At 30.0% G+C, this 24,215-nt stretch overlaps 2 protein-coding genes across 4 annotated transcripts in view; one reads left to right on the forward strand and one right to left on the reverse strand.

Moving 5' to 3' along the window:
- LOC107445505 (dual oxidase 2) overlaps window positions 1-24,215 on the reverse strand; it is a 161,058-nt gene that overhangs the window by 87,700 nt on the left and 49,143 nt on the right. The gene's annotated exons all lie outside the window — the stretch shown is intronic.
- Window positions 8,069-24,215, forward strand: part of LOC107445506 (SEC14-like protein 2) — a 50,309-nt gene continuing 34,162 nt past the window's right edge. Inside the window, exons 1-3 of one of the 3 annotated variants that reach the window (XM_071183534.2) lie at window positions 8,069-8,238; window positions 18,866-18,929; window positions 22,968-23,043. In XM_071183534.2, coding sequence (XP_071039635.2) covers window positions 18,879-18,929; window positions 22,968-23,043 — 127 coding nt within the window. In that variant the 5' untranslated portion in view covers window positions 8,069-8,238; window positions 18,866-18,878. The remainder of the gene's footprint in view (window positions 8,239-18,865; window positions 18,930-22,967; window positions 23,044-24,215) is intronic. The other 2 variants (XM_071183535.2, XM_071183533.2) reach the window with 2 other exon arrangements.

Genomic DNA, 24,215 nt, shown 5'->3' on the forward strand with positions numbered 1-24,215 from the left:
GTGCATATATTTTAAAATTAATTTCAGTTAGCTTTAGTGCAATAAATATAAGAATTGATTTTAAATGTACATTCATTTAATAATCTTTATTCAAATTTAATAGTATTATGAAGCTCCTTATGCTCTTAAAAATTAAAATCTCTAATTTAAATTTAATGTTAATTAAATTTTATTAAATATGAATGCAGAACCAAACAAATAAAAACTATGCAGGTTGAGTTTAAATTCATTATATGAGATTATAAAACGTATAAAAATATTATTGCAAAAGTATTTTGGATTATTTTAAATAAATTTTATCATATCTTAGAGGAAAACATTTTAAAATGTTGAAAAGGGCACTTATAATTAAGGCCATATGAGTAAAAAAAATTCGATAACATTTGTAATTTAGGAAATTTATTTTATACCGAGTTGCACACAGTTTAACAGGTTACAATAAATTTATATGAATAACACATTACAAGAATATAAAAGAATATACTAAATTGGGAGACTATTATTATTATTATTTTTTTTTATGGATTTTTTACTCTTCAAAACAATTCTGCAGTCTAAAAATCAAAGTAAAATGTTTGAATATTATGAGAATTCAGCATTAAACAAAAAAATGAAAGGATAGGAATAGTTTTTAAGCTATAAAGCTTAATTTAATTTCGACTGCTTCATGTAAATGGAGTTTTTGAAATGAATGATCTAGATTAACTGATATCAGGAAACATTTGAAATAAATTACAAAGAGACTTTGTAATTTAAATTTAGAATAAAAGGGGGTGCCACTTTTTAAATATATCTGTTTAAGATATTAACCATAAAGATTGAGTCCTAGAATGTTATAATTTGATCATTAAATCGAAAGTTATTCAAATTGTTTCGTTTCTTTAAATCTCTTTTTTTGCGCACTGTACACGTAAACCTGTGTGACAAATACTCTCTTAATATAATGTGAGTTCGTTTATATAAATCTTTATATTTGATGTTGAAAAAACTCTTATTTCGTCTTCAAATGTAATTTTAATTAAAATTTTTCATCACAATTTCAGCGGAAATTTTTGAGGTAGTTACTAAGAAACAAGACGAAAAGGTTAATTTCCAAGATAATTAGTAAAGATTACATAACTACCAACAGCTTAGTACATGTACAATGTTAACTTAGCACAATGTTAACAACGAGAAACATCGATTCCTTCTTAAAACATTTTGTATATTTTGTTCATTGATATGTATTTAAAATAGTTATTGAAAGATTTTCCAAAATACTAAAAGAAAATTTCCTTTTCTCTACAAATATTTACTAGTAGAGGAGTCAATAATATAGTAATTCATCTGATTTATCTATACGTTTATTATTCTTATAATTTACGTTTTTATTTTTGTATATAGTTTTATAAACCTATAAAATAGCCTGGGTAGAAGAAATCAAATCCTCCCCAAAAATTATTTGATAGCAATAATCATTTAATATTTATCTATTACTGAGACGGCAATATGATCCAATAAAAGGCATTTTAGTGCACAGTCGAATTAGAGAATGAGTTTAAAAATTCACAAAAATGTTCATAAACATATAAATTGTGTTATAGCATTTGACGATAACAATTTTTCATTTTTTAAAATAGTTTTTAACAATATGGCGTATAATAATGGAAAATAACTTTAGAATATTATTCAAGCATGTACAATTAGAAGAAAGAAATAATAAAATAAAATATCTCCAATTGATCTCGTAATGTTCCAAATTAAAAGCTATAAGAACCTATTTAAGGTAGACAATGATACAAAGAGAGACTATAAACAAACATTGAAAAAAAAAAAAAAAGAAAATAAAATAAGAATTTTTTAGCAATAATTTCTATCAAAAATGAAACCGCAAAAACGATTAATTTTGAAAAGTTTATAAAACTATTTGCGTCTGTTAAAGTACGAAAATATAAATTTTAATGTTTATATGCTTTTATATTTGTATGTCATAGAAGATTATGCTCTTGAAAAATATTATTTATTCTAGATATTTCTTCTAAAACACTTGAGGTGATATTCTCATTAATGAAACTAACGGCTTTCTTTTTTAACCTTGAAATCGTAATTATAGTTTATCTTCCTCATACGAGTATGTTCCTTAAATCACTATTTAGGGGTGATACAGATTTTATAATTTTCTGATGGAAATATTATTGTAATTTAAAATATAAAAAGAAATTGTATGCAATTATTATGACTACACCAATTAGACAATTCAAGGGAAAAAATAAGTTATAATCATAATTATTTTTTTAAATTCAGATCCCTTTTTCGAAGCATCGCCCTGGGCATGAAAATGTCTTTCGCCCCACCTGTTCGGATTAGCTGTTTTTATGAATTTTTTTTAAATTAAAATATTTGTGCTTTTTTCATAGTTTCAATCAAGTCATATCCAGGTGCTTTTTGGTGAAATTATTCCAAAATGAATTTTGACTCCTGCCTAAAATTCTCAAACCCCGAACATTATCTCATTTAACTAATCGCTAAAAAACCTAAGGTAAACTTCCTACTTAATAATTTGTTTATTTGTTTTTTTGCCTCTTTTAAAAAATTTTAATTTTTTTTTATAATTTTTTGCGTAATATTCAATATTACATAATCAAATCTAATTTCATAATAAAATTTATTAAACGTGAAGAAAATTTAGACTGACTTTATCTAACTCTTTGAATTTTCGTAGTGCTGCCATCTATATTTTATAATAATAGTTGTAAATACGTAGAAAATTTGAAATGAATGAAATGACTGAAAAGAAAATGCGTCAAGTGTTTTTTGGTAATAGCACTAAATTATTTATCTTATTAAAGCTTGCTTTACATCACATCATATTCAAAACCTCATTTAATTTTTTGTAAAAAAAATAATTTTAAGGTAGAGTGAATTATTTTTAAATGTCTGAAAAATATAATGTTTTGAAGTAGTACAGGCGAGTAGCAAAATTTTTGTTCAATTTCTATAAAAGCAATAAAACTATTCCCCCGCACAAGAAAAGCATATAAAAGCTCACGTTGAATTAAAAGAAGTGTATCTTTTTTTAATTTATTTATCTACTATGAAATATTGTGAAAGGTAATTTTTCCGACGAAACAAAATAGTACTTTTGTTATAACTAAAAAAGTTTATTTAAACTTCCTTTATTGAAACTTTAATTTAAAGAAATACTATTTTGGACCTCAATGTGGGTCCATGCTGTTTTTTCTTTCAGCGTTAATTTATCTTTCATTTAATTTCTTTTATTTCTGTACAATGAGTAAATTAAAGGAACTGTGATCATCTAAATATTTTTTTATTTAGTGATTGAGTTTTCAATTACTAAGATCAAACACAAATGAGTACTTTCTTTGAATATATATATACATATATATAACAAAATAAATAAATACAAGAAAACAAAGAAAATTAAGAGAAACAATAAGTTTCAATTATTGCGCATAAGCTGCAAGTAAGCAGAACTCATTAGATGAGTTCAAAAACAAAGGAAAATTACCCCCCCCCATCACCCGGCGCGCCGAATTATGGGGGAGCGAACGAGACTTAAATTTAATGCTCTCGAAATTATTCATTTCATGAATTTTTAGATTTTAAATTAGGGCTGGGAAATGATCTCCTAACAATTATGAAAAAAAAAGAAAAAAAATGCAAGGGGTAAAAAATATTGAGAATTTTTATTCTCATTGTTATTTGTTTAGTTGATGTGTTTCTTAAATCAACATTGATCAAGATTGATATAGATTTTATAATTTTCTGGTGGAAGTATTGTAATTAGAAATACAAAAAGCAATTTTTTTCAACAGAGTTAAGACTACGTCTGCGAGACGATTCGAAGAAAAAAAAAAATCTTCCTTTAAAATTAAGTCCCCCCCCCCTCCAAAATTGAGTAAAGGTCGCCGTTTTCAGTATAGCCCGAGGCGCGAGAACGTCTTCAGCCGGCACTGAATATTCAGGGCTTGAGAATTTTATCACAGGAGTAGATTTTGAATTTCTTTTCTAGTTTCAGACTTATTTCGGAAATTTCAGCGAATTATTTTACAAAGGGAAATCACCTAATTTGTTGAAAAAGAGAGTATAAAAGCTTTTAATGAAATAAAAAAAAAGACTCTAAAGATTTTGGTGACTCATTTGATGAACTTAGAAAATAATCATTGTGGCTGAATCATGTAATTCAAATCGAAAGCGTAGGACCCGATTTTCAAGTTTTAAAAAGTAGCAGATACCATTGACGAGAAGTGAAAGGTAATTTTTAGAAAGCTTCAAACGATTGATATTTTATGTTACAATATTTCTAAAATGGTAGAGTTCGATGTCTTTGCCTGGAAGAAATGCTGCAAAAAAGGGTACTCTATATAACATCTATAAACATGTGCTTAAAACATCAGTCTATAAACATATGCTAAATGCTAAAATTAATTCATGAACTATCTAAATTAATTCATAAACTAAACTCATAAACTAAGGGACTCTTATGGTGTAGTTAAAGCAGGGACACTAACAGGAGAAATAGAAATTTAAAAACGCAGTTTTTTTAAAATGTTGTAACTCAAAACTATTCATCATATTTTGTTCAAATTTTGTATTTTGTAATTGAAAATAAAGATTCCTTGAAAATCAAAATAGTTTAAGAAAATAGGCTTAAGAAATAGGTACAAAAATAATAAAGTATTTTTAAATTGTTTTTGATTGAAATTTTTTTTATATGTTTGGCATTATGCATTGTACTGACATCATGCATAGAGCTCCAGTTGAAATTTCAGCACTCTAGTTAGGATGAAAAATTCATTCGATGAATTCAATTCAAATTCTGCTTATAGTAGTCAAAAAACGACTGAAATTTGTGTTGTCATCCATCAAAGAGCTTTAATGACGTTTTGGAAATAGTAGCTAGTCTAAAAGTTGTTGCAATTTTGTAGAACAATAAGTTCTTTGCCTTGATAATATATTGATAAAATTTGATTAGGAAATAATGAAACTAGTTTTGCCATAAGCCACAGAACTAGGATTTTTGCACTCTAGTTGCCTGAAAAGAGTTTGGATTTTTTTTGTGATAAACTCTATTTAGTGATTAAAAGGATTTGATCGTAGTGGACAAAAAATGATTGAAACTTCAGTCTTCATAAAATATTGAGATGCAGTTGCAATTTGTGCTTACTAGAAAGTCAGAAAATGATAAAAATTTTGATTAAAAATAAATTTTATTTGGCTATAAATTGGCGATAAATTCTACTTGTATCGGCAAAAAAGTAATTAAAAGTACGTTACAATCAAGCTTGGAGTTTCAGTGAAGATTTGAGTGCTCTAGATAATAGGAAAAATGTCGAAATTATAATTCATGATTTCTCTCACAGTCATAAATCGAGCTAATAAAACTGTAATAAAAGCAAAAAATTTTTTCATCATGTGAAATAAACTGTAATATTTTTATGTATAAGAACCTGAACTTTTTCAAAATTTTCATGTGATCTCTTTGATCCTTGCTGGTTCAGTGTGCTCAGTCTGGCAACATTTATCAAAAAATAATACAAGATACTTGAAATGCAAAACTCTTTACTTCTCAACATGCAGTGTTTTTTTAAGCAAAAACAATTCTTTCGACAACATAGATTCTTTACTTATTGTTCATGATTTATGGTAGCATTTGCTTTTTTAATGTGCAGCTCGCATAAAATTTTCAAACAAAATTTTCTGCGCAAGAAAGGGGTAAGGGCATTTTTAGAACTCTCAAATGAAGAGACTTAGGAACTTTCCATTTCAAAATATAGGATGTTACTTTAATCAGCAAATCCTTTGAATAAGGCGTATTATGATTTCATTAATAGTTAATGGAGGATTTATCAGAAACTTGACATTTTCAAATCACAAACTCTTAAAAAACTGTAGTAATTTAAGAATTCATACTTAATCTTTATGAAGTATTTAACACGAGAAAAATACTGGGAACTCACCTTAGCTATTTGGTTCGTTCACCCTCACGCTGAGAAAATGCTAAATGAGACGTTTTTAGCATGTCAGGGTAGTGACACTTTTTAAATATTATTTCTGCCACAAAGTTCTAAAGATATATTTAGGTTAAAGGAAGTTTTTTACGGGAATCATCACATTATGTCACTGATCCTAAATATTACTAGAATTTAGTCCGTTTGGGAAGTAGAGGAGTGTCGGGTACACCGCCCACTGTCACTTTCACATGTATAGAATATTTTTTCAAGTCAATGGGCCATCGGACATTAATTGTTATATTAAAAAACGATTTTTTTTCAAAGTTTCAAGTATTTATGCAGCTGGCAACATGGTAAACAATAGTTTTGAAAATATGTTGAATACAGTAGTCATGAAATTAAGAAAAATTGGTTGAATGTTTCGATTAAACTTCATTTTAATACTAAAAAAATAATTTTTTCTATACATATAGTATTGGAGTATGTAGTCTTAAGTTTAATTTGCACAAAGAAAGAAGAGTTTATATGTGAAAAATTGTTCGAGTAATTACAAATTTACAAAAAAATTTTGGGTAGCCCCGCTCACATGAATGTCGGGTATCACCGCCCAATTTTACTTCGTCGATAAATGTACGGTTGCAAAGATTATTATTTTATTCCTTCAAATTTGAATGTTATATGCATTTTTAACATCAAATATATGTATGACATTAAGTATGACATTTGTTGTTATTGAATGATAGAATTCACTAAAAGTACATAAATATGTAATAAATAAAATAATTTTGTGATAAAAATGATAAATGAGGTTTATCTATTGTCAATACATTGGTCATTTTCATTTACACCTGGAAAAACAGTCAAAAAACAAATTTTTTTTAACTGGGTGGGGCTACCCGACACATTTTGAAATGAGCTGAAAAACATGTTTTTTCAAATTTCTAAGTTAAACTATTCTTTTTTTGGTTTATTCTTTTTGCATTATTTAATTAGATGATAAAACAATAGAAACATTCAAAAATATTGATTATTACTCAATATTATATAGAAATATAAGCAATACTCCTTAAGTGGGCGGGGCTACCCGACTCTCCCCTACTAGCAAATATAACATACTGTTACTGAAGACTGGATTCAATGTTCAGATTGCTTAGAATGTGCTCATGAAGCGTACAGTGCTTATTCCGGTTTTGGCCGCTTCTTATGAAGTAACTGTGATGTTTAGGAACGGTTTATGTCGATTATTATTTTATTCTGACATTAATTTCTCTGATTTTTGAAATGTAATTATGTGTCTCATCTTGCCCGGGCTACCCGGGCAAGATGGGACGATGTTCTATTTTTGTTTATGTTAAGTTATTATTATTGAACTTTATTATTTATTTATTTTCTGTATGAGATATGTAAGAGAATTGTTCCCACCATATATTTACAATATAAAATATATAAAATTGCTCTAGTTTACTATTTTTCAAACCAAGTTTCCTTAAGCTGTTCATCTTACCCGGGCTTCCCCTATTACTTTTTAAAAAAATGTTTTGTGTGTAATAGAAATGTTGTAGGAGCGTTCAATTTCTTTTATACATGCTGAAAAGTTTTTAAGTCAGATTTAGGTTTAGTGATGTCCTTTTACTAGATAAATTTTTAAATTATACAACTTAATGAGTTAAATGATAAAACAGTACCAAAAATATTATTTAACACCTTTAAGTAAACATAGTTTTTTAATATACTTTAATTATTGAATAACTTTTGTGAGCGAAAATTTTAAATGAATTTAATAAGTAAATAAAAAATTTCGGACAGCCCAGGTGAGTGACTGTTAGGTAAATTTAAAATTTGCTTAAGAAATTGAAAATAATCGAAAAATGGATTTAATTAGGAAAAATTATGCCTTAAAAGTATAAAAATTAACATAACAGCTTATTTCAAATCAATCTTGTAGTATTTAGTTTAACATGTATTTTGTGGAATCACCTTACATAACTAATCCTTCTTTGCACGAATTCGATTTTCCTATCTAATGTTTCATACCGCTTAACAATAGACATCACGATAAAACGTGACTATAGTTTGAAATATAGGGAAAAATACGAGGCTTAGAATTATCACAAATCTGATCTGAAAATTCCCATCCAGATAGTTATAAAATCTATAGTTAGTTGTCGACAAAAATGGTTTTGATTGTGTAAGAGAGTAATGCTGTAAGTTTATACTCATTTGTCTCGAAATAAAAATACTTTCAGATATAATAGGGTAAGAGATACATACCAGAAGACATCAGGTAAATTTGGTTATACTTTGATCTTTGTATTTTGAAGGATTTATTTCCGAAATGTCTAACATGTTCTAAAACCTTTTTCATAACAGAATAAGAATAGAAGTTCAAAAAAAATTAATGTGTAAATGTCTAGAGTCTAGACTATTTCATTTCTTTAAATCCTCTATTAAACGCTATATTTCTAACTATATCATTTACTGTTTGCGTTTAAAAGTGTAAATTTATTACTTGAAGTTGTAACATTACCGATTTTTCCAAATTAGAATAATCACAATCCAGAAGCCAAGGGAACTTCTGGATCAAGCATTGGGAGGAGCAAGCCTTCATGGGTGAATTTTTTTTTTTAAAGAACTAGAGACATTGATAGAAAACCATGAAAACCTCCCACAGTTGACCCAATGGCAAGGGGAGCATAAAAAATATGAATTTTTGTAATTATCCCCTTTGATATATATTTTTAGAATCCATGCAAGACACGGAAAAAAGTTGGTATATTTAATGCCGTTAATAAACATCTAATTGAGTGTTATCAAGAATCACTATCGAAAAGAGTAGAATTAAATACATCAAAACCAATTTAATCTCCCTAAGAAACTTGAAATTTTTACTATTATTTAAGTAAGGAAAAAAGTTAGTAAAATTTTAATATCCCTTAACGAGAAAAAAATGAGAGGAAGTAAAAGAAAAACTGTTCCATCGAGCAATCTGAAAATCAGCCTTTCTCAGTTGTGGTTCGTTAAATTTCAATGAGTTCTTTAGGCTGATGGTTGCAAGGTTTTTAAATTACCTACCTGTATGTGATAAAAAAAAAAAATTAAGTATCTTGATTACTCAACTCAATTTTGACAGATATGTTTCAGGAAATTTTTTTAATTTTTAATACTTCCAAGGATTATTGTCAATTAAATCTAATTATAATCTCTTTAATATAAGGAACAGGAAGAAAAGAGAAAATTTCTAAAACAAGTTAAGAATTTAGGATTTATTAAGTTTCATTAATTGTTCATTAGCTGCAAGTACATGGAGTAGAGTGGTAGAGTGGGCCGAAAAGATGAATAAAATCTTTTACGCAAAAAATCGATTTATTAAAGTAAGAATTAGTTTAATATAAGGTATAATATTGGATAATATAATAGTATAATATTGGATAGAAAATCCCCCAAAGGGATCAATGCAAAGCACTCTCCCACATCGAGAGTTTATGTTAGCATCAAAATGATATTTAACTGTTGAGTCTGGGTGGCCTGCAAGGGCACCCCCAGTCTCCACAAATTTTAAAATTGAAAGTAAATGCATTTGTTCGCAACGGACACAGGAGAAGAATGATAGGAGATCCAAAATTTGCGAATTATCAAAATATAACACAGCCAAAACAGAGCCAACCCCTCATAATCAATGTATGGATTGAAAATACTTTGGCGATCACGAAACGCCAACAAAACTGTGACAATGGGATGCCTGCAAGTGACGTAGTTTGGGTATCTCGATCATGATTGGTTGTTGAAACGCGATATTTGTTTACGTCAGCAACTGTTCCTCCCATTCTATTTCGAGTACGCCAAGCGTTTTAAGTACCAATTCTCTTAAGTAGCACAACCTATATTCTTTCACAAAAAATCTATCACAAAGATTTCAATTTTACCTCTATATATTTACACAAAGACTTAAAGTAAAGACAGGAACGAAGCCATGAAGGGCATAAGCAGATTTTGTATGCATCGAAGTTGCTAGGTGCGTAAAAGAAAAATATACCGCGTTTACAATAAAATACATAAACAGATAACAAATCTAAGTTAAGCAAAAGAAGTAGACTAGAAAGAATTATATTTCTACAAACAAATTCGATGTGGCCATGTATTTAATTAACTAAACGTTAATTATCATTTTAAGTTATGTAGAGAAATTTAGCTCAATTTTAATACTCCATATTGCTGATATGGATCAGCTAGTGCAGACGTCGTAAGTCACATGCGTGGGTATCGGTTGTCTTCTTCTTCTTGGAGTGCAAGTACCCAATTGTTAGTTATAACCATGTAACTGCAAGTGCTAACCATGTAACTGTAAGTACTTTAAAATCCTGAATTCGGGAGAAATAATAATAATAAAAAAATAAATATTTATGTTTTTAGTTCGCGCAGGACTTTCAAAGTTTAAGAAAAATGTACAAAAAAAGGTCGAGTTTCCATATTTCTTAATGAAATTCAAATATTATTAGATTTTGCACTATTACAATGGATGTACTTTATTTCTATATTCTTCTTATGCATCTAAAAATACACATTATTTTACAGTTTTTAGATAGAGCAAAACCTGTTACGAAAAAGGAAGCACAAATTTGATTCCTTTGGTTTTCTTACGATTTTCAGGTTTTTTTTTAATTTCACAGTCCAGCATTACATCATTTGGATTGTATGCTTCCTCTTCGGCTCTTTGCTTGTTATGTAATTTTAATTTATCACATAAACGAACCAGAACTCACCTCGTGGACACGGCTGCTTTTCAAGTACTTCCCTTATCATCCCATCCATCGAGAAATATAGAATCTATATTTCTTGTAGTCATGGAGGACAGTTATTTACAGTTTTTACGTATTTACATTTATTTCATTTAAAATCTATAAGCACTTACAATATATAAACATTTACAATAACTACATCTTAAGCAAGTTAATACATTTGAGTTAACGCTTGAAGTTAGTCTTACACCACCTATTTAGGCCTATTCCTAAACTCTGAATTGACATGGACGAACAATTTAAGCAAGAGCCAAAGTACATACTGCAACAAATAAACTTCAAGCCTAGTTCACAATCCTAATCTAGACTTAAACTTAAAGAATCTATTTTATTTATCACTGATCAGGCCGATCATGACTTATGCATCGTCTACCTGGGGAAATATCAATAAATCCCTCTTGGACAAACTGATAAAAAAAAAGAAAAAACTTTCACAAAATTACCAATGTGCCATGGTTTTTACTGAACAAAAATATTTACAGAGATTTAAAGATAGATAATTTGGATACCTACTTTAACGAAACTTAACACATAGCGAATGTTAGCGCTGCTAACTTTAACGAAATTTGTAATTTTAAAATGTTAGAAGAGAATATTCTTATCAGACCAACCGTTGCTTTCTTTTTCAAACAACTTTATTTTAGACTATGATAACGCTTTTTGAAATTTCATCTACTTAATTTATATGTACTTTCCTTTAATTATTGACAAGAACTGAATGATGTAATTTATTTTACACTCTCAAAAAAAAAAAAAGGCTAGTTGTTTTTAATTATTTACAATTTGACTATATTGCTATATTGCCTTACAATTTTTGTATTTTTACTGAAATTTAACATAAATTAAACTAATTAGAGTTGCCAAAACAGTCAAATACTCAATTTATCTTATTCAATTTTTAACAAACTGTATCTATCTTTACAAAATTTGACCATGTTACTGTACTATATAACAATTCTTTACATTTTACCTAATATTGACCTGAATTGAAATATTCAACCAGGGCCGGATTAACCTATAGGCACACTAGGCACGTGCCTAGGGCCTACGAAATTCAGGGGCCTACGAAAAACTTGGGAGAAAAAAATTTGTTCACAAAAATAATTTAGCTTTAAAAACAACAAGTGTATTTTGCACAAAGTTATGAAGATACAAATAAAAATATAATATTTTTCGGTAATAAATTATTTTGCAGAATCTTATGATATAATATATTACTTTTTTGGATTCAACGAAATCTTGTATTATGCTGTCGAATTCCAAACCACGCAAAATGTTGTATTCAATAGACATAAGTGCGGGCGATGCCAAACGATCTTGATTCATTGTTGAACGCAATGCGCAAATAATTTTTTTATCAATTTTAATCTGGAGAAAGATTTTTCTCCTTCTGCATTTGATCCAAGAATCGACAAATATATTCTTAATGCAATGTGAACGTTAGGAAAAGTACTAACGATCGAACTAATCATAATGGTATTATCGATATCAACTGCAATATCGGCAGTATGTCGGTATTGCAGATGAAGTTCGATAAACAAATTTGTAAATTAAAATCCATATTAATAAAAATGTAAAAAAAATATGCAAGAAAATTTTAGCATATATTTTGAAAAGAGGGAAGGAAGGGAGAGCCCAAAAACGGCTATGCCTAAGGCCTACGAAAGGTATAATCCGGCTCTGTATTCAACTCATATTAAACTTAACTGTATACTTAACTCGTTCTCAAATTGGAAAAATAGATAAACTTTCGCTTCTTTTCACTCAATAATTTGACTGATTGTTTTTTTTTTATTATTTATAATTTGACCATACATAATATGTTGCGTTTAAATTCTGATTCTCTAATTTTCTTATCTCTTAATAATTGACTTATTGGATATGGATTTTAAATTTTTAACTCTTCTATCTAAACTCATGTTTGTGAAAATTGCAACACCATGAAGGACTTACGCGAGTGAGCTGAAATTTTCAGGAAATGCAAAGTAGAGCATGATATGCAAATGATTAGAATTTCAGACCCGTAGTGCATGCGTATGCTGAGCAGCGCCCTCTAAACGGCGGATGGATCCGAATAAATAGACGGCTGTAGCCAAGCAAGTATGGTTATCTGCTAGTGGTAAACGTAAGCTTAGTCATTACTTATGCCTATTCGACGAAAGAGAGCGAGATTTCAACAACTTACGGAGTTCAAACGGGGGAGAATCATCGGCCTTCGTTAAGCTGGATTATCTTATCGTGCAGTAGCCGTTCGTGTGCAGCGTAACAGCAGCACAGTGATGCGTGTTTGAAAGCAGTGGATGGACGAGTGTCGGACAACTCGGAAATGCGGGAGTGGACCCCGAAATGTCACGTCAGCTCGCGAAGATAGACACCTGTTCGGCGTTGCGCTAACGGACTGTACGGCTCCCTCCAGACTACTGGCAGCACGGTGGTCAGTAGCTGTAAGTCTGTAAGTCAGTAGCTGTGGTCTGTGCTTTATCAATTCGTAGACGTCTGCTGCAGTGTGGACTGCGCGCAAGGACTCCTTTATAATGGATCCCCCTCACGCTAAACCTTCGCAGCCTGCGGCTGCAAAGGGCCAACGAGCATAGGGACTGGCTTGCTGATAGGCAGCGTGTCGTGTTTTCTGACGAATCTCGCTTCAATTTGTGGTACCATGATTGCCGCATTCGTGTCAGACGTTATGCCGGTGAACGCCATCTTCCGGAGTGCGTTATCGAACGCCACAGTGGACGAACACCCGGAGTTATGGTCTGGGGTAGCATAGCATATCATGGACGATCTCAATTACTACGAATTGTGGGTAATCTGAACAGCAGCCGGTACATCAGTGAAGTTCTACAGCCCCAAACTGTTCCCTTCCTTCAAGCCTTGCTAGGTGCTGTATTTCAGCAGGACAATGCCCGCCCTCATATTGCTAGGACTGTTCAATCCTTCCTTGTATCGCGACATGTACAACTTCTTCCTTGGCCAGCGTATTCCCCGGATATGTCACCGATTGAACATGTGTGGGATTTCGTTGGTCGGCGTCTCGCTCGTAATCCTCGTCCTGTTGCTTCTACAGACGAACTTAGGGTACGCATACAAACAGTATGAAATTCTCTTCCTCAGACAGACATTCAAAGTTTGCTTGACTCCATGCCACGTCGTGTAGCAGTACTTATTGCGGAGCGTGGTGGTTACACAAAATACTGATTTCTATCTCTTGTTATTGTTTGTTTACTTTGAAAGTTTAATCATTTATTTGTACCACTACCACTCAACTGTGTATTAAATTTCACTCAATTATGACGATTCCTTCATGGTGTTGCCATTTTCACAAATAGGAGTTTATATAGACTGGAACTGAAAATTATGCCTTTATATTTATTCTTTTATAATTTGACCATATTGCTGCGTTATGTAACAACTTTCTTTATTTTTACTTAAATTTGACTCGAATTTATCTAGTCTGTTCATCCTAATGTTAGCATCAATCTTAACTCTTTTTAAAATGGGAAAAACAGCCAATTACTAAATTTACTTCACTTAATTCTTTTACAAGTTGTATTCATCTTTTTAAAATTTGACCGTATTGCTGCGTTATATATCAATTTTGTGCATTCTACTTAATACTAACTTCAACTAGTCAACTCATATTAAACTTAACATCAGACATAACTGTTTTTCAAGTTAGAAAAATCGTCAAACTGTCGTTTCATTTTATTTTGATGTTATTGCTGCATTAGTTTTCCATTTTGACTCTCTAATATTTAAATATTTAAGTGGTTCACTTAATGGATTTAGATTTTAATGTTTGAACTGTTCTATCTAAGCAGAGCAGAACTGAAGAAATTTCAACTAAATATGAACATGCATATATATATGTATACATATAATTTCAAATTTTATTTAATGATATATATATATATATATAACTATATATACAGTCAGAACTCGATATAAGGTCATCCGCATATAACGTCACCCCCCATATAAGGTCACTTTTCCAATGTCCCGGCTCACTGAATAGGAATTCTTTGTTACAGATTATCGGATATATGCAGGGGCCCCCATCAGGGGGGAAGGTGGGCGCACGATGCGCCCACTTAAAGCTTGGGGGGGGGGAATTTTTACACTAAATAAAACGAATAGTTTGGGGGAAGGAATTTAGACGAGAGAATTTTTTTTTTAAGTACGTAAATGAAAGAAGCAACGTAGCACTATTTCGAACAAGTTAACATGGAAGGGGGAAGTTAGCAAATTTTTTTGGGGGGGGGGGCGGGATGAATGTGCCCAAGAGCTTGGGGGGGATGGGGGCCACTGGATATATGGTCAAGTTTTAAAAATCGTTATCGCTTATAAGGTCATTTTTATCTGAGGCGAGGGGAGCTCTTCTCTAACAAAAGCCTATTTAACTTCCTTACAAGGCAATTACCCCTCTCGAGTTCTACGAAAATGTTGCAGCCAACGAACAAGCTACAATTTCTGAAATTGTTTCACAAGTTGTGGACAGTGATCCTGGGATTGTAGCTGTAACCCAAGTGGAAGCCTTCAATGCAACAAATGTCATACGAAATTTTTTTGCAAACCATGATGGAGCTGAGGAACATTTTGAGAGGTTACACAATCTAGAAAGCATTGCTCGAAAAATGAAACCAAAAACGAGACAGACCTGCATAAATGATTATTTTAAATAAGGTAAGATGTAATGTATGCATGTACACTTTGAGGAAATTTGTAAACAGCTTTATTTTAATTTTAAAAAATTTAAAAATCTAACTTTCTTTAATTCGCTACTAAAATTTATTGACTTAAATATTTAATTTATGGCTGATCGTTTTCGTTTGTATTACCATTTTTAAAAAATCATAATGTGTACTATTTACGTGCTTAGTTGCGAACTGCTAATGAATCGGTTAAAAGGTCACCCCTCTTATAAGGTCACTTTTGCGATGTCCCTTAGGGTGACCTTATATATATATATAAAATTTTGAAAAATTAGCAATGAAAAGATATAAATTTGACATTCCCTCACACTATTATTTTGGCAAAAATTGTGCTTTCTAATAGTGAATTAATATATCCAAAGAAAACACTCATATTTAACAGCAACTAAATCGATAATACAGGCTTTAATAATTTTTTTTTGGTTTTGGGACCCCATAAGCATTATGCAAATCCGACGGTTCGAGGTCAGAACTTCACGGCTAAAACTTCACTGATCCTTAACTTTGCGGTTACAAAACTTCACTGATCTGTATGAAACTTCACTGATAAAAGTTCACCGTAGCGTAAAACTTAATATGCAAGGATTTAATTAAAAATTTTTTTGGGGAGGGGACTGAGTTTACTTTCCAAGCGATTTCCTCGAACGGATTAAACACTCTAATAAGCAAATTAATTTTTCATAATAAATTATAAATTTTAATAATAAATTATAAATTTTAATAATAAATTATAAATTTTAATAATAAATTATAAATTTTAATAATAAATTATAAATTTTAATAATAAATTATAAATTTTAATAATAAATTATAAATTTTAATAATAAATTATAAATTTTAATGAATATTTTAACATTTTTGATATGATATGCTTTTATTCAGATCGTAATTTCTACTGATCAATAAATATATTTAAAGTACACAAATAAGTATACGCTTAGCATTATATGTTAAAAATTACTTAATTATAAATAAAAAATACTAATTTTAATATTTTTACTTTTATTAAAATTAAGTTAACTAGGAATTTGAATTTATTTAAATTATATAATAAATTGCATATTTGCAATTAAAACTAATTATAATTTAATGTTAATTGTTAATTTTAGAATTTGTTTGTACGAAATTTTGTCGATTTGAAGTTTCGTCCACACGAAGTTTAGTCCAAGTGAAGTTTCGGCCGCGAAGATTTGACCCATTACCAAATCCGACACATGCGTGGTTACTGTCAGTTACTTCACTTAACTGCAATATATTATTTTAGATTTAGGTCATTAACTTTAAGACATAGAACAGTGGGGAAATTTTATATAAGTAATAAACTTGATAATATAATAGAATGATAAATATAAAATTTACTACTTAGGTAAATTCAAACATTTTCTATTGTAAGTCCATTTTGTGTAGTCACTAGGAAGGACATTACTAAGAAAACTCGCTTACTTCTATATAACAGCAAAGCTTAAGTATCAAAGAGAAGAGTGTGTCGATTTATTTTAAATTATATAATCAAATTCTGGCAAAATAGCTAACACCGCAGAACGAAGCAGCTCTCAATATTTTTTAGATTTAATTTTATGGTGGTTAAAGGCGAAAATGTCGTTTCACATGCCGTTTTTTAATTCCTATTATTAGTTCACATTCTCCCTAGATATATTTATTTATTTTATTCAAATTTTCAATCGTTAATGACATAAATTTTATTCATCTATTCAAATTCAAATACATTTTTTTTTAAACTTGTAGATGACACTTTATGTTAATACAGTTTTCCTTTTCAAATATTAATTCATTAATTAAATTTAATTAATAAGTTTTTCAATCCCTACTATTAGCTCACAATCGTTATAATTTGCATTATAGCAAATTAAATAAAAATTTTCTTTTTTGACTTAAGTAGGAATCGACTTTTAATTTATTTTAATATTGCTTGCTTCTTTGTCTTATCGCTATCTATTTACCCACATAGAGTAAAATTGATACATTGAATAAAAATATTTGGCAATGGGATACCTGCACGTGACGCAGTGTGAGTATCTCGATCCTGATTGGTTATTGAAACGTGGCTTTTGTTTAAGCTAGCAACTGTTCTTTTTATTCTACTTCGAGGAAGCCAAGCCTGTCAAGTACCAATTCTCTTAAGTAACGCAGCCTATAATCTTTCACAAATATTTCAATTCTACCACTATATAATAACACAAGGACAGGCACGAAGCCATGTAGAACACAAACAAGCTTATTATGCATCGAAGTTGCCAGGTACACAAAACAAAAATATGTAACAATTACAATTAAATACATGAACAAATAATAAATTGAAGTTAAGTAAAAGAAGTAGACTAGAAAGAATTATATTTCAGCAAATTTGATTTGCTATACGGCTCTCTATTTAATTAACTCAAAGTTAATTAATATTTTAAGTTATGTAGAGAGACTTAGCTCAACTTTAATACTCCATATTGCTGATAAAGATTAGCTGGTGCTGACGTCATAGGTCACATACATGGGTATCGGTTGTCTTCTTCGTCTTGGAGTGCAAGTACCTAATTGGGTATACTATAGCCTAGGTCACAGATCGTGTCATTCCTACTAAATTTAACTAGTAAACAGCATTTTCTGCGAACCTGATTTCTAGCAACAAGTAAAAGCATCAAACGAAGTGTCTTGTTATAAGTCGCTACTCGCCAGGTTGGAATTGTATTAGTCTAGTTCCTTTGGAAATAATTTATATTGTTGTTTTACCGAAGTTTATGAATTTAGTAAGCATATTTAAAACTCAGTCTATTAATTAAACTAAAAGGTAAATGTTATTCCTAGTAAGTGGAAGTAGTTGTGCTTTTTTCATATTATACCCAATTGTAAAATTACTATAAAAATTTGAAGAAATATCAAAATTGCCATACTTTTGGTGACCCCTGCTGGTGTCACGATCCCAACTGAGAATTCAAAGAAATACCCCACGTTAACTAATATATATATATATATATATATATATATATATATATATATATATATATATATATATATATATATATATATATATATATAGTTAAAGAGAGGAAGAAAAATTTCATTTCTGTGAATTCAAAACTAAATAGATATTTTCCACCCCGATCCAAAGAAAAATAAATAATTGAAAAAATATAGAAAAAATAAATATAAAAGTCAAATAGAAATAAAAAACAAATAAAATTAAAAGGAAAAAATGGCAAAATGATCAAAATATTGTTGAATTTACTTGCGCCCGTGCCATGTACCATTTATACTTATTTTACTTTTTGACGAGGATTTCCAAAATGTTGACTAAGGAATTATAAATTACGGAACGGTAAGTGAATGAAATATATTAAATAGTTTGAATGCCTACCTAATTTTAGTAAGTTTTTTTCTGCCAATATTACAGAAGACGATCAAAGATGATTGAAATTGAAGATGTGACAGAAGATGAAAGAAAAGCAATTGAAGAAGTAAGAATGTGGTACTTTTATTTCACTCTGTTTCTATTACTCATCAAATAATTAATCAATTCCAAAACCGAAAATAAAAAATTATAAGTAAATAATCAGTTATTTTTTTTAATGATAAATAGTTTTCGTAATTTAGATGAACAAAACGTGTTTTACATTTAAAGATTTCTCAACCGACGTTAAATACGATAGAACTATTTCAGTCAGAATGTTTAGAGCATTCAGTTTTACGGAACACTTACTCCCCCTCCCCCAGAGAAATACCTTACTCGATTGAGTTTCGATCCTTTCTAGCCAAGTTTGAGTATCTTTTACAAAATGTTTATCGAATTCGTTGCCAGATACGCAAACTAAGGTCAATGAAAAGGAATACTAACATTAATGTTGGTTAACTAATTAGAACGTTTAAAAAACGAACAGGGTGATAAAAATTAACTCGGAATAAATTATTAACTAGGTATAACAAGATAAATTTTGCACGGCTTTTAGATAATTTATGTTTTAAATTTAAAAAAAATATATTATCAATTCATTACATAACTTGTTGTCGTCGTCTGCCATTAAGGCACAGGGGGTGCGATTGTTCTTGTTTTAAAGTGGCGCCATCTATGGCCAAGAATTGATACTATGGCGACTTCTGCCACATCCATACGCCAAACCCGCTCATAGGGCGGAAGCAATCATACATCCCTTTATTCATCCAAAGATCGTATTTATTTTCATACTACATAACATTAAAATTTTTCTTATAAGCGCACTGCTGCATCTTAAGGGAAAAAAAGTCTTATATATCTCCAAATGAGGGTGAAAGTGAGCAGTTGAAATTTCCAGTGCTAAGAAGATAAAGAGATGAGTCCACTCTTAGAGCTGTCTATTGATGACTCACCCGGAATCCCCCGCTATCTATGAGAACGGCTATTCCTGAGAAGATGAGTCTTGCAATTCTTTCCTTTCTTGCGGACTTACGGATTAAAAAAAAAAAAAAATTAAAAAACGTATGTTGCTATATTCTTAGAGATTGTTTTTAAACTTGTGTACATATATCATCATCTTCAGTGATTTTTCCTGCCATTTAACCGACAAAAAATTTTTTGACCAAAAATCGACAGGTAAAATTAGTCGAATTTCAATTGGAGTTTTGAACTGGACGACTGTGCAAGTTTCAATTGTTTCTTGATCACTACAAGCAAAACATTTTGCCACACTATCGGCGATGGAAATTAATCGTAAATCGAAATTTCGATCACTTTCTGAGTATCTTGAATGATCAAAAATTTAAACTTATGCTTTTTTATGTATAACAATATAAGTTTTCGTAATTTCTTGTCTGTTAAATGCAAAATTTGTTGTTATATTATAGACAAAGGAAATTTATTGTCAATCAAAATTTTGGCCATTTTCCAACTAGCTGGTGTGATCATAACCCAAATGGAGTTTATTAATGGAGTTATAATTAAATGAAGCTGTCCGAAATAAAGTTTATTATTGGTTTATTAATGGAGAATTTATAAAGATCAATTATTTCCTCATCACTACAAGCAAAATAATTTATGGTTGATTAAATTTCGGTCACTTTCGGCTAGTTAGAGTATTTAAAACTGAATTTGAGTTCTGTGCTGGAAGACAATACAAATTTTAAATATTTGCTACCATTAAGAGCAGATTTCACTATTTTATTGTGCAAGATATAGAATTTATGGCCAATCGAATTTTCTACCACTCTCTGAGTATCTTAAATGCTGGTTCTTTATAAAGTATAACAATGTAAGTTTTTGTAGTTTCCTGTCCGTTAAATGAGGGATTTGTTGTTATATTATTGACAAATCATCGCTTTGAAACTAAACCGTGGTAACTCAAAAAAGCAAGTTTTCAGGAGAGCGATTTCAAACTTTCCGCGCTAATGCTAATCGTTGCAATGCGATGACGATTTATTTGCTCTCTAAATTAACTTTATGGAACTATAAAGATAACAGGTTGTGTTTTTAAAAGGGTGACTTTTTTTACACAAAATGACCCAAAAATCTCATTTTTCTAATTTTTTGAGTTACAACGGTTTAATTTCAAAGCGACGAAATAATATTGATTTGTTAATCAAAAGTTTGGGCATTTTCCAACTAGCTGGTGTGATCATATCCCAAATGGAGTTTATTGGTGGAGTTATTATTGAATGAAGTTTTCCCAAGTGGAGTTTATTATTACAAATGGAGTTTATTATTACAAATGCAGTTAATGGAGAAATTATAAAGATCAATTATTTCCTCATCACTACTTGCGAAATAATTTATGGTTAATTTAAATTTAGACTTTCGACTAGTTAAAGTGTTTAAAACTAAATCTGAGTTCTGTGGTGGAAAACTATACAGATTTCAAATATTTTGTTACCGTTAAGAGCAGATTTGGCTATTTTATTATGCATAAAATGGAATTTATCACCAATCAACATTTTGACCTCTTTCCGACTATCTAGAATGCTCAAATTTAAACTGGAGTTCTATGTAAGCTATATACACTGGTGGACAAAATTAAGAGATAGAAGACATTTTCCCAAATATCTCAAAAAATACTGAATATAATTAAATGAAATTTGGTATGGATATAGCTTATTCCATGATAATAAAATATGCAAAACAAAAATGAAAGTGCCATTCACTGGCAAGACCTATTGTCAATAAATCCAATGTAGTCTAAATTTAAGGATAAAGATGACAATAAAAGTGAGGCTTGTACAGTGTGTGTTGCCTCTAGTATGGTTACCCCTGACAGACAGACAGCATGCACAACGAGTATGCGTGCTGTTAATAAGGGAGTTAAGGAGGACTTGTGGAAGACCTTCCCATTCTTCCATCAGAGCAATTTTTAACTCCAGAATGGTTCTGGGGGGAGGTTGGCGCATCGCAATAGCTCTCCCAAGAGCATTCCAAGCATGTTCACTAGGATTCAGGTCAGGGGATTTGGCTGGCCAATCCATTCGTTGAATATCCTCGCTTTCCAGATACTCATCAACCATGAGAGCCCTATGTGGTCGCGCATTGTCATCCATAAAAATGAACTCAGGTCCGACAGCGCCCCTGAAAAGACGCACATAGGGCTCTATGATCTCCTGCCTGTACTTCTGGGCATTCACGTAACCATTGTCAAACACATGGAGCGGTGTGCGGGTATCTTGCAAGTGCGAATAAATGTTCGAAAATGCTTTCCATCTCTTAATTTTATCCACCAGTGTAATTACTTTTTAAAGAGAGGAAGTGATATTTATTACGAATCAAAATTTCCACGATTTTCCGACATAAAAAATTAACAGACACGAAACCAAGGAGAAGAAAAGAATATAGTAAATTTATTGAAAACTTCATAGCTGTGTTTAAGCTTAAATTTGATTTTATTGCCACAAAATCCTTTAGGTGAAGGTCAATTAATGTTTGCAGTAGATTATGTTTAGTTGACGATTAGAGACTAAAGCCCCGAAACAAATATCTTTGACATTTATAAATATGAATGAATTTTAATGTAGTTTTCATTTTATTGTAGTCTCGAAGCTAAATTATATCCTAAGTTGTTTTAATAGCTTAAATTATACTTTGTTTAAACTATATTATAATAAATAAGAGCTGCAATCACCTTTTTTGTTTTTTAATTACATATTTGACAAAACTAAACTATTTTCGACAAAACTCTAAAAGCGCGTTGCATTTTATCAGGTTGAAAGAAAAATTATAAATTACATTTGAAACTTCCTTAATTTTTTATAATGTTTTCAAACGGTTTTCACTTTGAAAAATTATGAAGATTTTCGTACTTAGAAATATTTCATGGTATTTCAAACTTAGTAATATTTTCAAACGGTTTTGACTTTGAACAATTCAGAAGATTTTCGTATTTCTTCGTAAAATCCTCGTCGATGGTAAACGTTCAGCTTTACAAATATATTTAGAAAGCAATAAACACCATAAATAAACATATAAATAATGAATGTTTGAAGCATTGTTTTCAAGATTTTGAACATTATAATATACGCAGAATAAAACGTTTCTTTTTCAGTTTAAACACAAAATGGAACCTGAAATAACGCCCTTTCTACGTCAAGATAAATCGCTGTGGTATCGGTTTTTAAAAGGTATTTATAAATTTTTTTTATTTTCACTTACTTGAAAATAAATTTATTTAATCCAATTCCTAAAAGTTTTTAAAGTTATATTCAATGATAAATTTTGAAAAACTTTCTTTAACACGAAACTTAAACTACATTCAAGATTATGTTTTAAACTTCAACTTAGGTGATTTATATTACGAGTGCTGTGTTTTAAGTAAAGGTCGTCTGGAAATAAACAAAAACTAATTCCTAAAAGTTTTTAAAGTTATATTCAATGATAAATTTTGAAAAACTTTCTTTAACACGAAACTTAAACTACATTCAAGATTATGTTTTAAACTTCAACTTAGGTGATTTATATTACGAGTGCTGTGTTTTAAGTAAAGGTCGTCTGGAAATAAACAAAAAAGTATTTATGGATTAGATAGATTAAAAATATTTATTAATTCTTAAAAGAAAGATATATTTATGAATCACACTTATATTTGAATTCTTTACAGGTTTCGCTTTTTTTTCTTCAAAATAGTTACCAAATTTGATTAACGCTTACTATACCTTACAACTAGGTTTAGAATACCCTCTTCATAGGAATTTCGAGCTGCTAATGAGATAGAGTTTCTCCTAGAATTCTATATCTAATGACAATGGAATCTTTACAGTGTAAAAAAGTTTTCTTATTCACAATAAAAAAATAAATAAATAACTATTACCACATTATAAATTTCAACCACTTTCACACCAGTTTAAGAGATCAAATTTTAACAGCACTTCTGGGATTGACAACCCAGATTGAAAAAAAAACCCATTACCATCTGCTGGATCTGATATCTCATTTGTGTCTGTAAAAATTTTATGTTTGAGAATTGATAAATAATTTTGCTCAGGATGCTTACATTTCTGCCTTTTAAGTCTTCTAATTTTTATGAACTTTTAAACCTTTACAAACTCTCTTTTTCTGTTGCAAACACAATTAGTGCTATAACCGCTGACTTAGTGATTCTGTCAATAAAATTTCAGATAAGTAACCTTTAGGGACATTAAATGTTTTCGTTACAGTTCTTCCGGTCTAGTAACGTTTCTATAAAGCTGAGTTGTAGTTTCTTACTTTCTGGAATTCTTGTCTTAAAATAAATTTTTATCGAAACATGCATACATTCTAAGGTTAGATTCGAAATTTATTTAAACTAAAGTTTGTA

This window comes from Parasteatoda tepidariorum, chromosome 7 (assembly GCF_982258835.1).
Source record: "Parasteatoda tepidariorum strain Cologne lab strain chromosome 7, Ptep-v5.0, whole genome shotgun sequence".
NCBI classification, from domain to species: domain Eukaryota; kingdom Metazoa; phylum Arthropoda; class Arachnida; order Araneae; family Theridiidae; genus Parasteatoda; species Parasteatoda tepidariorum.